The 15,541-nt window shown below is 38.8% G+C and overlaps 1 protein-coding gene across 1 annotated transcript in view; it reads left to right on the forward strand.

Annotated features, from left to right (window-relative positions):
* Window positions 1-4,988: 4,988 nt before the first annotated feature.
* PAX4 (paired box 4) overlaps window positions 4,989-15,541 on the forward strand; it is a 59,855-nt gene continuing 49,302 nt past the window's right edge. The window contains exon 1 of the mRNA XM_069957924.1: window positions 4,989-5,023. Coding sequence (XP_069814025.1) covers window positions 5,002-5,023 — 22 coding nt within the window. The 5' untranslated portion in view covers window positions 4,989-5,001. The remainder of the gene's footprint in view (window positions 5,024-15,541) is intronic.

The raw sequence follows: 15,541 nt of genomic DNA on the forward strand, positions 1-15,541 counted from the left end.
AAGAACAAATGACTGTTTTATTTAAAAAAACTGGAAAAAAACGTTAATTGTTGTACAGAGAGAAAAGATTGTAAAAAAGAAAAATTTGTCAGTGACAAAATTGATTATGAGAATGGTAGGATTTTTCATTGGGTCAAACAAACTGAAATCCAATTATGTAGCAAAATCTAAACAGAAAGCTAAACATGGTAAGATGGTAAGAGACAATATAGTACTGATTTTGGAACAACAGAGTCAGATTCAAGCTTGTCGGGCAGCGGCTCTAATGAAGATTCAGTGAGACTCCCTTTAGGAAATGCACCGGGAGGGGCAAGAGGATGAATAACAGGAGGATATATGAGGCCAAAAAGCCAAGAGAAGAACAAAAAAAGAACATCATGTGGAGACACCAATAATCCCCACAAATGTTGTGAACATTTCTGACACAGCTATTCCAGATGACTGTTTGAAGGTTTTGGCTAAAGATCTGAACTTTGGAATATCGGAATATTTTGATTATGCCAGCTCTGAAATAGATTTCCATACAGCAATGAGAAAAATCAATTTGTTTAGATTCTTTGCAGTTGAGAATAATGTCTGTATTGAGGAGAGAGGGGGGAGGGCAAAGTTCTCGCTATAATCGGTCCTTTAAGGTTCTCAGTTGTAGAAGGGATGTCTGAAGATTACAGAAAAATAGTGAAGGTGCTGTCTGATATTGAATTTAGGGATGGAGCTGAATGAGAGATAGTGAACAGTGACCTTGGCATTCAAGTATTCACTGCAAGTAATAGGTCCACCTTTTGGCCCGATGTGGAGCCAGGTGGAGCTATTGACCTTTTTTCCTAAGTTGGGGTAGGTTCACACTAGAATCCACACTGATAAATTCCGGCAGATTGTGTGGTTTGTACCTGTGCCATAGACACTATTCTATGGCTCGTCAGATTCTGCGCTCGACTGAAAGAACTGACATATCTATTCTTTTCAGCAGAACGCAGAATCGACCCAGCTGTAGAACTTCTCAGTGCGGATTCCGTAGCGTAAACCTACCCTCATTCTGAAAAACATTTGTTCTGTGCTGTACCCATGAATTTATCAGATACTGAGAGACAAGCATTAAAATGGTTGGAGTCTAGGTCAGACTTGAAAATTAGGCAGATTGAGAAAGGTGGTAGTACAGTCATTATGTCCTGGCAATCCAGAAAACCTACCTCCAGCAATTCCATATTGCATTATAGGAGTTCACACCCTGCAGTAGTAGTAGATTATTAAGATTGAAGCAAATAAATAGCAGACACAATTTATTTGAATTACAGGCTATTATACAACAGTTATACAACTTTGTAATGTATGTTATGTCTGTGAATCGCCCCCTTCCCCGTGTCCCACCATCCCCGCCCGTGTACCCGGAAGTGTGTGGTGCATTATACATTACCTGATCATGTCGCTGCCGGAGCCGGTCCCGGGACGGAGATATCCCGGTGAGAAGCCGACACGCGCGCTGTGGAGATGAGTCCAGCGTCCATAGAGAATGAATGGAGCCGTGCGCGCGCAGCAGAGATAAGTCTGGCTCCATTCATTCTCTATGGACGCTGGACTCATCTCCACAGCGCGCGCGACGGCTTCTCACCGGGATATCTCCGTCCTGGGACCGGCTCCGGCAGCGGGACTTGGCGACATGAGGTAAGTATAAGGGGATCTATCTGGGGGTCGGGAGCCTGTCACCCCGGCGCGGGGGGTGACAGGTCCTCTTTAATAGCTAGAGATGAGAGAACCTGGAGCATGCTCGAGTCCATCCGAACCCGAACTTTCGGCATTTGATTAGCGGTGGCTGCTGAACTTGGATAAAGCCCTAAGGCTATGTGGAAAACATGGATATAGTCATTGGCTGTATCCATGTTTTCCAGACAACCTTAGAGCTTTATCCAACTTCAGCAGCCACTGCTAATCAAATGCCGAACGATCGGTTTCGGATGGACTCAAATATGCTCGAGGTTCGCTAATCTCTATTAATAACATGTAAAAAAACCTGTGTTGTGTATATAGTGACATGTCCCTGTGGAATGTACTATATTGGGAAAACTATCTGAAAACTGCATACTAGGTTCCGTGAGCATAGACACTCAATAACAACCGGAAAGGGGGCTCCAAAGTTAATAGATCACGTTAGGAAAGTTCATCATAGTAATTAAGAGGTACTGAAATTTTCTAGTCTAGAGAGGGTTAATACCCCTGTAGATGGAGGAAATAGACACAGAAAGTTGCTCTAAAGGGAGGCATATCTCATCTCTTTCTTTAATGCATTAGGACTATTAGGTTTGACTGAGAAGAATGAAATTCGTGCTTTTATGTAGTTGCAGTTGTACATTATTTTTTGTGCACACTCCCATTTATACGTAGCATGAACATGACATGCGCTCGCGGCTAGTATCTCTCCCATGCACCAAGTTTTTATGGAGTAAAACCTGATTTGCACCAGAAGATGCGGTGAGTGCCTTTTACTTTATCAATTTTATCAAAGCTTTGGAATATGTATGCTTATTCTCTAAATATCACTAAAATGAAGACTCCATTATGAAGAATAACATGGCTCTATATTGCTGAAAGGAACAGATTTCTCCCATGCAAATAATTCAAATCCTAAACATATTTCTGAGTAAATGAAGAGTCACATTTAGCCATAGAATACACATGATAACAGCATATCACTATTTTCTAATCGTCTCCTTATTTTTAGAAATCAAGACCACATATATATTATCATTATCCTCTATGCTTAGAAAAACCACAAAGATCCCAGTAGTATGATCTCTCCTATCACCGAATACCTTACGATACATTACATTTCTCCAATAAGCATTGTAGTGTGGTAACAATGGCAGAAGCACTTTTTTTTAACTACCATGAGTAACCAGGATATTGCAGTGAAGTAATGTCTTATGCATCTCTGTAGCCAGAAAGCTCAATCTCATCATTGGCCCATTACTGTGTTGACCTCTGGTAGATTATCTTACAGTATTCATCTAACCATGGTATGAAAGTGTAATAAGACTCCAAATACAAATACCTTAGTTTAGCAGTTGACAGGATATGCAGTAATACAATTTTCCTTAGTCAGCTGTGATCAGAGAGGTGTTGGGAATAATGATTCATGTTTCTCTAAATAAGTCAATGGTTGGTTATGTACATATTGAATGCCAACATGGGTTGGGTTCCTCAGAATACCTCATACCTTTGTATTTTTGACTTATCATGTTCTGTTTTTGGTGTTGATATTGTAATGCGAGTCACTACCCAAGTGCATAGGAGAGAGAATGCATCTGTGTATAATGTTGTGATATCATGTATCAATTTTTATTAGTAGGCTATGGTCAGAGAGGTGTTGGGAATAATGGTTTATATCTGTATTTTCATGTTACTCTATGTTAAGTAAGCATTTGTTACTTACGATGATAAAAATTCAACAGGAAGCTCTCGTCTGATGCTACTGGAGTGACCCAGACTTGTAGGTGGACATTCCAGGGATGGTTTGCATACACGTTAAACATAAAATCCTTGGTGGTTCTATTACCTTTAATATCTGAATCTCTGCTTGAGTCCATCAAGAAGAACATAAAAGTCAGTGAATAACAAGAGCACACACATCCACTACAGTGCTATTGTGTTATCTTTATTAGGAAGCTCTACTGAATGGCCATTATTAGGGTTGTTTTCCCTTTAATAAAACTCTCCTGACCTGGTATTAAAGATTGTAGAGAGAAGCAGGCTGTGGTTTGGTTGTAGTTAATGTATAATTTGGAACATATGGTATTTTAAAATAGTCTCTATTCTTTGTGGAGTGCTCAGATGTGTGAGAGTCTGGCTAATGATGGACAATTAGTCATTTAACAGGCTATGTGAGCTGCCTTGCATGGATTTCCATTTGTTAATATTTGCTCTTCAAATATTTTGTTAGAAACGTTTACAACATATTTTATCTGCAGACCAGACGGTAGGACATCTGGGGAAGGTTCTCTCCCTGGATTTTCATCAAGACAAGCCACTCTGGGCTTCCAGGCACCCTAAACCTTCTATTTGTTCAATGCTGGAAAAAAAATGTAATAAAACAGAATATAGACTGGATTTATGATTTAATCAAAAGCACTTTACCATATGGCAGCTGTGTTAGCAACAGGCTGTTTGTTTTGAAGAAGGAGAAAAACTCATGGGGAAAGCCAGTCAAGGCCTCTGAAGCCTTCAGGCCCATGCATAGCAAGGAGAGAGATGCTCAGGTCACATGACCAGCAAGTGCTGGGAGTTCCTAAGTCAAGACACAAAAAGGACTCCAAGAGCCTTGGGTAGCCATAAACTCAGACCAAGATGAAGAGGATATTGGCCAATGACTAAATACTGCACAGCTGGGTACAATTCTGGAGGAGCAGCCAGGTCTATGCAGTTGTATGCAGTGTATGGAGAGTGCTGTCCACACACAGCTAGTGCTGAAATCCACACATCCCAATATGCATCACTGCTGTCAGGCTCTCTTTGATTTTTGAGTATTGGTTTTGTAAGCTCACTATATTCCCAGCATACTGTGGAAATCTACAACTTTATAGTCTATATATTTATTGTTTTATTAGAAATATTCATTGATATTATACAGTATTAGTTTAATACATGGAATGTAAGTTAATGTGAATTAAACACTGCCTATTCCCACACTAACTGTATTTTAGTCAGCTATGATTTGCTTTGGTGAATGTTGCACCTGACTATTATATATATATATGGAACTTTTAATATTGCATAACCCACTTATGAATTATTAGCTTTCTTGCATAATTCATATAGATAGTTACAGAGATGCTGCACATTACTTCCAGAAATATTAATACCTGCAAAAAGCAGGTGTACAAACATGAGACTCCTCCCTGCTGTGGTCCTGTCCTGTGATGTCAGCCACATCATCTATAAGATATCAGTACATGGTCCTCCTCCTCACAATGCCAGGCTCACACTAAGGTGTGAAGGCAGCAAGGGAGGAATATGGAAAGCTGCTCAGTGGAAGGTAAACTCACTCTCCAGTCATTTTATGAATAGATACAATCTAAACTTCTAAATCTAAATGCAAATTGCATATCTATTTGTTAAGTATAAAACAGTATATTGACAAAACAGAATGTATTTATATTCATAGTAATGTATTATTCATGTAGACACAAAATAACTTTGATCAATAGTTTACTAGCTACTCAGCTTCTGTAAAATATAGAATTATATGTATGTATAAGTATATGGTAAAAAAGCTACATTTTCCAATGGAATGGACTGAGCGTTTCATTCACTTGAATGTGTAACTACTATTAATTCACCTTAATAGTACCATTCTTGCTTAATAATGTAGCTTTTTGTAATCCCTGCTAATTTAATGTTTTGCAATGTAATATTCCAATTTGTAACACTGTCATAGTGTAAACAACTTTTAATAATAGGAAAATGTACTTCAGAATTTCTTTTTATTAGAGAAAACTATGAAACCCCATCTGTAATCATTTGTTTCCTCATCCATACTTTTGCACAAAAAGGCTACTGAAATGTGAGCTCTTCCCCCCCATCCTCCCCCCCCCCCCCAAAAAAAAAAAAAATTATAATACATTGTGCACAGTCAGGAAACTTTAGTGACAGTAGAAATGAAAACATTTGCATCACCGAGTTAAGATATTCAGAGTTGGGAGAGGCGTTTAGGAATGGCATTGTGTGTTCAGTAACCTTATTACAATGTATTAATATTTATTCTATAATAACATCATGGTTATTGCACATTTAGTACCTTAAGATGGCATTTTTTTTTCTAAACACCTCTCCCGTGTAAATAGTTAGATATATCGCTATTTTCAGGATCTTTGTTTGCTGTTAGTGAATAGGAAAATTATTGTATGTAAATAAAGTGTAAACAATTTGGCATCTTTTAATATGCTTTGTCTTTTAATTTGTTGTCATTTTCAAGATAATCAATTGCTGTCAATGAATAGGAACATTTTAGTTTATATCTAGAGGCTAAAATTCACCACAGATCTTATACTACAGTTTTCTATTCTATTTGGTGAAGGTTATCTGCTGTAAGCTACACAATCTGTATGCCAGGCTATCTACATTATGGGGCCCAAAATAGATTTGGGCTGTTCTTGATGTGTGAAAGGGTTTCTTAAACACATTCCCGCTATGTCAGATGAGTCTTATGAGACCATGCTGGAGTCACATGCCCACGTATCTCTATCAGCAACAGGCTAAAACAACTGTATATTGTACACCAAAGCTACCTCACACCAGTTCACTTGCATAGGATGGGTAAGATTCCAGGCCCTTTCTGCAATAAATGCCAGTTTGAACAGACCGGGTTTTGACTTATTCAGAGCGATAAGTGAAGGGGGGTAAGACCCATCACATCATAATATTTTTTAAGAGAAACACTATTCTTTGCTGGATTGATAGGAGACCCCCTCTGTAGATAAGTGAATATTGCTTGATTAGGCTATGTTCACACAACGTATATTTCCATAAAATCACGGCCGTTGTACAATGGCCGTGATTGTTACGAGAATATACGTTGCATTGCTGTCTATGGGATCCTGGCCGGAGCGTATAGACATAGTATACGCTTCTGCGGCCGCTATTCATTAAATAGCGGCCATAGGAAACCATGTCGGTGCACACTATGCAGCGAGTGGCTCCGGCCGCTCACTCCACAGCGTGCAGTGGAGAGTTCTGATGCGGACGCGCACGGATGCACCGGAATCAGAACCCTGCAGCCGGAAAGATCATCCGGCCAGTACTGCAGTACCGGACGGGATGATCTTTTCAGAAACCGGCCATTCCGTGACCCGGCCGGGTCACGGAACAGCCGGTCTCTTAAGCAGTCTGCACATGGCCTAACACTGTAGTGTCTAATGAGGAGATAGTTTACAAACATAGGAAATGCCCAGCTATGTTCGAGAAAATTTGGGACACATGGGAGGAAATGTATTAAAAGGCGAAAATGCCTTTTTTCAGCGCAGATCAGCGGAAAATATTTGCAAAAGGTCTTTTTGCAAATATTTTATTCGCATTGGGCCAATCGGCGCCACTTTCACCAGTGGGGCGGAGAGGGGGCATTACGGGGGGTGTGGCAGCATTCAGAGGAGGCGTGGCCTCTGCGTGTGCTGCATTTATAATTTTTCCTGGGAAAAATGATACTGAAACCTACGACAGCTCTGAGCTCGTGAAGGTTTCAGATTATTCGCATGAACGGGCTCCGTGCGTATGGGATCTATGTAGAGGCAATGCGCCTCTACATAAATCCCCTAAGCTCCAGAGCTGAGGGGACATTTGTAAGCCCGGCATAAAAAACGCCGGACTTTATAGATGTCCCCCATGGTGTAAGTCACCTCGAACACTAATCACAGTTCAGGATCTGCCTAACCCTGACTGATTCTGATTTCATGTCTTGGAAAAACACCTCTTTCACACAGAGACTAGAGACTTTTCCCTGTTTCGGTGATGTTCATGTTTTTTAAATGCCATAATTGGTTGCCTTTATGGCACCTTATCTTTTCTATGTTTATGCTGCTGATAGCAGTCTTCCAATGCATTCACATACTTCAGATTGTACATGGATATTCCTGTTTGATTGGCTTTTCTTCCTGCTTATGCTGTATTATAAGTCATATTTCACATTCTAATAAAACTTAAAAGGATTTTTTAAACTGGACACAGTTGCCTCAGTAAACCTCAGTAATGGATCTGAATGGTTTTTCAGACATGGCGAGATAAAACAAAAAAAAAAATTTCTATTCACTGACAGCAAACAGCAAACTTAAAATAGCAAAGAATGACATTTATTAGAAATCATTACTATTGTACGGCAAGTCATTGTGCAGTGATTAAGCTTTATTTAAGCAAAATCAGAAACCCCCTTTAAAACAAATTTGTTTTGTTTTTAAGAAACTCTTTGGAAAAAAATCTGAGCTTAATTAATTGTGAAAGTTGGTTTGTGATTTGGTTGCTATAGGCAACAAAGGCAGTTTTTTTTTTTAGACATTTTCAATAAATTTGTTTGCATTTGTACAGAAAACTATGATACATTTTGCTTCCAAATTCCTAATATATATATATATATATATATATATATATATATATATATATATATATGTAGTGGTACCTTGGTTTAAGAGTAACTTGATTTAAGAGCGTTTTGATATAAGAGCTCACAGTTTTTCAAAATTATGACTTGGTTTAAGAGCATTGCTTTTGTTTAAGAGCTCCCTGTACTGTGGGAGCGCGCATGGAGGAGGGGCATGGTCTGCATAGCGGGGTCTACAGCCCTGTACTCAGACCCAGAAGGTCTTCCTCACCTTCCAAATCATACCAGATCCACTTCAGGCTGGGGCTTGCATCAGGGGACAGGACTGTGGAGGTAATCTCTCCATAGCTGTAACCCCTCTCTCCCTGGACAGAGAGCACTGCTATACTGTGCCCACACATCTGCCCTGTTCATTCCTTCATACTCCCTGCAGTCTCTGTCCGTCCTTGTGTTTCCCATCCTCTCCATTACTGTAAAGTAACCTATAATATCACATATTCTGCTGTTTCTGAATGTTTGTTTCATTAATTTTACATGTTATTCAGAATAATAAATCACTATTTTTGGAGTGTGGAACCAATTGTCTGCATTTCTGTGATTTCTTATGGGAAAATTTGCTTTGGTTTAAGAGTGGATTTGGATTACAAGCACGGTCCCAGAACGAATTATGCTCGTAATCCAAGGCACCACTGTGTATATGTATGTATATATATATATATATATATTATATAGATAAGAGGTAGCTACTGACCTAGGTTTCAGACGTCTATACTTACATAAAGACCATAAATTACAAGAAGAAAATGAAAATGCCAAGGTTTTCTTGCTGTGCCACATATGTTTCTGACCGAGGTGATGAAGAGTATTGAGACAATCATGTGTAATATAGAGCTGTACGATTCATTTTGTTCTTTAGTGTCAGATAGTTAGCAAAGTCTTTGGAGTACTGCGTGGGATGCACATAATCTCCTGTACTAAGGTTGAGCAAATAGTGGAAACAGTAATTATATTTCCCTGCTACAGCTTCTAATGGAATTAATTGTGTTTACGTAGCCTTGTTAATGCAGTGATAGTGTTATGAGGGTTTAACATAACAATTTTACTACTGTTGCCTGGAGATGGATAGACCAATGCTTGCCAAACTTTACTATGAATAGATATGCTTATCTGGTTTTAAAAATGCTATTTTCTTTCTTTCTGCTTCTTTGTTTCTCTGAAATCAACATTGAGGGGCACTCGTATTATTGAGTTTGCGCTACTATTTTGGCTAATAATTAGTTTTTGTGCAGGGCATAAAAGAATTAGAATAAAGAAGAATAAAGAATTACAAAAGCATTTGCTCCACCTTTGAGCAGTTTGCGCCATCTGTGCTATTTTAAATTTTTACAGGGGGTGCAGATTCATCAAGGCCAGTGTGCCTTGCACACAGCACAGAAAAAAAAATGCAAGCACAATGAATTTTTTTTTTTTTTTTTTTTTACAGATGATACATTTTCCCTTTAACCCCTTAAGGTCAATGCCAATTTTCGTTTTTGCGCTTTTGCTTTTTCCATGTTATGTTTAAAAGGACATAGCACATTTTTCCACCTAGAAACCCACATGTGCCCTTATTTTTTGCGCCACTAATTGTACTTTGCAATAACTGGCTGAATATTTGCATAAAGTACACTGTGAAACCAGAAAAAAATTTAATGTGTGGTGAAATTGAAAAAAAAACACCTCATTTCTTTTATTTGGAGGGTATTTGTTTCTACGCCGTAAACCTTGGGGTAAAACGGATATGTGATGAATGTTCCTCAAGTCGTCACGATTAAAACGATATATAACATGTATAACTTTTATTTTATCTGATGATCTGTAAAAAAAATTCAAACCATTGTTAACAAATATGTTCTTAAAAATCGCTCCATTCCCAGGCTTATAGCGCTTTTATCCTTTAGTCTATGGGGCTGTGTGAGAAGTAATTTTTTGCGCCATGATGTGTTCTTTCTATCGGTACCTTGATTGCGCATATGCAACTTTTTGATCACTTTTTATTACATTTTTTCTGGATTTGATGCGACCAAAAATGCGCAATTTTGCACTTTGGATTTTTTTTTGCGCTTACGCCGTTTACCGTGCGAGATCAGGAATGTAATAATTTAATAGTTTGGGCAATTACGCGCACGGTGATACCAAACATGTTTGTTTATTTGTTAATTTATATTTATAAAATGGGAAAAGGGGGGTGATTTGGACTTTTATTAGGGGAGGGGATTTTGTATTAATAAAAACACTTTACTTTTATTTTTACTGTAACTTGAAGTCCACCTGGGGGACTTGTATATACACAGCATTGATCTCTTATAGAGATCAATGCTGTGTATATACACAGCAAAGATCAGTCACATCGGTGATAGATTGCTATGGCCTGCTGCAGGCCACAGCAATCTATTGCCGAGCCGGGATCAGCGTCATTGCGATCACGGGGGGTAAATCCGGTCTTCTGGCCGGGCCGACCCACTAGACACCAGGGACGTTGTAATTTGACACCAGGACACAGTTGTAATTTGAATGTAAAAATTTTACACATTGTAAAATTCTTTATTTTACAATGTGTGCACTGACTGACTGACATTATACCATAAATTTTGATGTAACATATAAAATAGATTCAAAATACAACTGGCTTTTATACCTACTTTACTGTTGTATTTTGTTTTTATTATATGTGAACATCCATAATCCACTTACATACATAAATAAATAAATAAAATTACTTAAATAAAAGAAATAAATTTAAAAAGTCTGTCTCCAGACAAGCCTTAAACTGGCTTCATCATTGCTGTCCCGATGAAGAGCAATTCTGACAACTATGATAATTTATATGTACGCAGTTGTCTAATATGTAGGTTTAACATGTTTTTAAGAGATTACAATTATGCAATGATGTGCTAGACACCCACTGATCTAGAGAATATGGTTGCCTAATTCCCAGCAGAAAAGTGGTCTCTTCTTTAAGTAGTGAGACTGAGCACTAGGATTGCAAACCTGATTTTTTTTCTTCTTGAAGACTTTTACAAAAAAATGTATTTTAAATGGCCAACTTGGAAAAACCAGAATGAATGTTTGCCAAGTAGGCAGGGCTCTGTGCAAAGTGGGTGGGTTGGGCCAAAAGGTGTGGCCTCCCAAGCCTGCTAAATTTACTAAAACACCAGCAAACAGGCATACATTTAGCTGCCACAAAAAATAATAATAATAATAAAAAAAAAAAAATAATAATAATAATAATTTGTAGTAAAATTGGCTTAACAACTGTTTAGATAATGGCTGATGTTTTTATTTACTACAAAGAAACACATTATTTAAAAAAATCTGCTGATTTTAAAGAGAAACTATAATGTTTTGCGGGCAGCAGAATATTCTTTTGTCGATACAGACACCCGCCAGGTATGGTTTTCTTACAACAGTGCTTTTTATTACATTGGTAGGTGGCCACCTTATGCTAGTGGGAAAAGGCGGCCACCTGTTGATAATGACGGCCGCAAATAATGACAGCCTCCTTTTCACGATATATTATGGTCTGTTCCCATAAAGAAAACATAGCCAAAAAATTGCCAGTGTGAACAAAGCCTAAGGCTATTTAGGCATGGTCTATAAATGATATACCATGAATATGTAGCCAAAACAAAATTTCCTAGGCACAATCCTAATAAAATTCCAATAAGCTTTATATGTCTTCTATAAACAGACACAGTGGTCGGCACAACACCTAGGAAGAGATTTATCAAACTGGTGTAAAGTAAAATTGGCCCAGTTGTCCCTAGCAACCAATCAGATTCCACCTTTCATTTTCTGAAGAGTCTGTGAAGAAAGAAAAGTGGAATCTGATTGGTTGCTAGGTGCAGCTGGGCCAGTTTCACTTTACACCATTTTGATAAATCTCCCCCCTAGTGTATAGCACACATGCATCAAGGCTCTTTTTAGACATCAGAGAAATCTCTAATTTCATAATTCCAACCGTTAAGTTCATAACCATAATCCATATGTAAAGAAATAAGGATAGTACCCACATGACTTACATAATGTGGTTCTTTAGCGCAGCAATGATAAAATCATGACAATCATACAGTTGTTTATAGATAGCTTTAGTGAAGGAATTTATGGTTTCAGCACTGCATACTGAAGAATACCTAAGGTTGAACCCATAAGTGCAAAAGAACAAAGACATTTTAGTAGCTGTATTTTCTCTATTCAGAGAAAACTTAGCAAGAGGTATGAATTCTTTCTACTTATTTTAAGTGTTGGAAACATAACTTTAAAACTGTTCTAATGGCAGGATATAGAGATCAGTCTGATACTTCCCTCCCCAGTTGTGTTGACCGCACAATTGGTGCTCCTTGCTCTACCGTCACAGGACTTTACGTCCTCTAAATGCAACCTAGCTGCACATTTAGTGGTGGCTGCTAAGTTATTGATACCATTGCATTGATTAGGCACTCTACCCCCCACTTGTGCCTAATGACTGGATAAGGTCAACCAGATTTGCAGACTTAAGGAACTTACAAGTTGGGCGAATGGGTCCCATGATGCGTTCTTAAAAATATGGTCACCTTGGCTAACGTACAAAAGGTACTGCCATAACTACTCCCCAGCTAACTTTCCCTCTCCCCCCTCCCACTGGGGACCACCGTTCTTTCACCTCAGACACCTCTAACCTTGAATAAGTGTGTGACATGACTGCCCTAACGCACCTCTCCACTTCTAGGCCATTTTGTATGATTTCATACGATTTTGATTCTGTAATACTTGTATGTGTCTCCCTCGCTACTTTCTGGAGTAAAGCCTCTGGCATGCTTCCCAGACAGATGCTGACTCCTCCATCTTCTCCTGGTCACCTGAGATTTTGCAGGGTCGAGACGTCATCCCTTCCAAACGAGGACACTTGCATGGACATTGATCGAACGTGCCTTTACCCCTCCCCTTCCCCCATGTTATTGTTGTTTTGCCTTTTCTTGTCGCTATGTTTGCGCTTATACCTCAATAAAAACAGAATTGTTAAAAAAAACTGTTCGAATGACATTCTGGCCATCGGACTGAGGCTGGAAAGCAGAGGAGAAGGAAGGAAAGACTCCCAGTCGGGCACAGAATTCTTTCCAGAATTTACAAACGAACTGTACTCCCCCTATCAAATTCAATAATTTTAGGCACCATGTAACCGAAGATTATTATTTAGAGGAATCAAATGACACATTTTCGAAAACACATCAATGACAACCCACATGACAGTCTTTCATTTGGAGTCTTCCATTTTTAAGTATATTAGATGTTTATGTTTTGTCAATGGTGTATGTATAATATGCAGAAGTACAAAGGATTGTTTTCACGATTTTATACATTGCATAAACTACAACAACAAACTTCCAAAATTAGTTTCTAGGTACTTGATGGTCTAGTACATATCCAAAAGGGGGAGTATAGAGGATATAGAAAACCAAATGTATATAATACATTATTGGACTACAAGAGTAATCATCCGGAGTGTGAGACAGTAGTAACATATGGACAGTTTTTGCGCATAAAAAAAATCAATATCAGGATTAGGATTAAATGAGAGAAGCTATCCAAGAGAATTATTAGATAAAGCTGTAAGACAAGGTTCTAGTAAAGATCAGATACAGTTGCTGAAAGGACAAAAAGAAAACACATGAACAAGAATAAAGTACAGATTAAGATGGAAAGTAAGAATAACATGGACAAAACGAAAATATGTTTGCTTTACATTTTGGCCATTATCAAATGCCATTAAAGGGGTTATCCAGCGCTACAAAAACATGGCCACTTTTCCCCCTGTCTTGTCTCCAGTTCAGGGTGGTTTGCAGTTGAGCTCTATTTACTTCAATGGAACTGAGTTCCAAACCCCACCCAATCTGGAGACAAGAGAGGGGGCAAAGTGGCCATGTTTTTGTTAGCACTGGATAACCCATTTAAGGGTACCTTCACACAGGACGACTCGCAGCGGAAATCTGGCTGCGAGTTTTGCAGTGAGATCTGCTACAAGGTAAGGTCCTTGCAGGTCCCTGTGAAAGACAGCTGCAAGTATGTAATTCACCCACTCCCTTAACCCCTTAATTGGCTCCTGCTGTCTGTATACATTACCTCTTCTTGCTGCAAGGGGTCCCGGCTTCCTGCTCTGCCGCCCAGCCAATCAGTGTGTTGCCCAGCCGCAGCCATTGATAGGAGAGCAGGAAGCCGGGAGCAAGGAGACAGGTAATGTATACAGACAGCGGGAGCCGATTAAAGGGTCAAGGGGGCGGGTGAATTACATACTTGCTGCGAGTATGTATTCACAGGGACCTGCCAGGACCTTACCTTGTAGCAGATCTTGCTGCAAAACTTGCAGCAAGATTTCCACTGCGAATCGTCCTGTGTGAAGGCACCCTAAGAGTGCAATTCTAAAACATCCTTTATTTGTGTTAGTTCTCCAGGGACCAATTGTCACATTCAGGAAAAGTAAAAATTTGGCTGACACACTAATACGCAGCAAATTCAAAGAAAAAGACTGCAAAGTTTGCAGACAGATTTCTGGTGGCATTTTCTATTGCTTCTGAGCTTATCCTGAGGCTGGGTATACATTGTGCTGTCACGTTTTCATCTAGCTGTTTGCTAGATGAAAACGTGATATCTTTGCAACATGTGAATGCAACTAAAGGGTTCTAGAAACCATAGTTTTTTAGCATATTTACATGGTGTACTAACCCTGGAAGAAGCTGCGACGTGTGCCACAGGTATTGAGGCTATAGGCCTGCCTCTTCTTTACTTTGCATTATAGGTTGTGTGGCTGACTGTTCTACCTGCTGGAGGTATACTTACAGTATATGGTAGTAGGTTTGTTCCCCATCATTCTTATACTCATTCTCCATATATACTTCTCCATTTTTGAGTAATTTAGCCCTTGCCTGGACTTATCTTTGTATTAAATAAAGCTTTTTTTTACCTTCCTATAAAATGTTCTCTCTCTCTTTTTGGTACACATCACTTTTCTTGTTTAAAGTGTACCTGTTGTTATAACTTTCAAAATCTAAAACAGTAGATGTGATATACAGTGCTCGCCAAAAGTATTGACACCCCTGCAATTCTGTCAGATAAAACTCAATTTCTTCCAGAAAATGATTGCAATCACAAATGCTTTGGCAATAATATCTTCATTTATTTTGCTTGCAATGAAAAAACACAAAAGAGAATGAAAAAAAAAGTCAAAGACAAAAGTATTGGTACCCTCAGCCTAATGCTTGGTAGCACAACCTTTACACAAAATAACTGAACAACCGCTTCCGGTAACCATCAATGAGTTTCTTACAATGCTCTGCTGGAATTTTAGACCATTCTTTTTTGGCAAATTGCTCCAGGTCCCTGAGATTTGAAGAGTGCCTTCTCCAAACTGACATTTTGAGATCTCTCCACAGGTTTTCTATGGGATTCAGGTCT

The sequence above is a fragment of the Dendropsophus ebraccatus genome, chromosome 1 (assembly GCF_027789765.1).
Source record: "Dendropsophus ebraccatus isolate aDenEbr1 chromosome 1, aDenEbr1.pat, whole genome shotgun sequence".
Taxonomy (NCBI): Eukaryota; Metazoa; Chordata; class Amphibia; order Anura; family Hylidae; genus Dendropsophus; species Dendropsophus ebraccatus.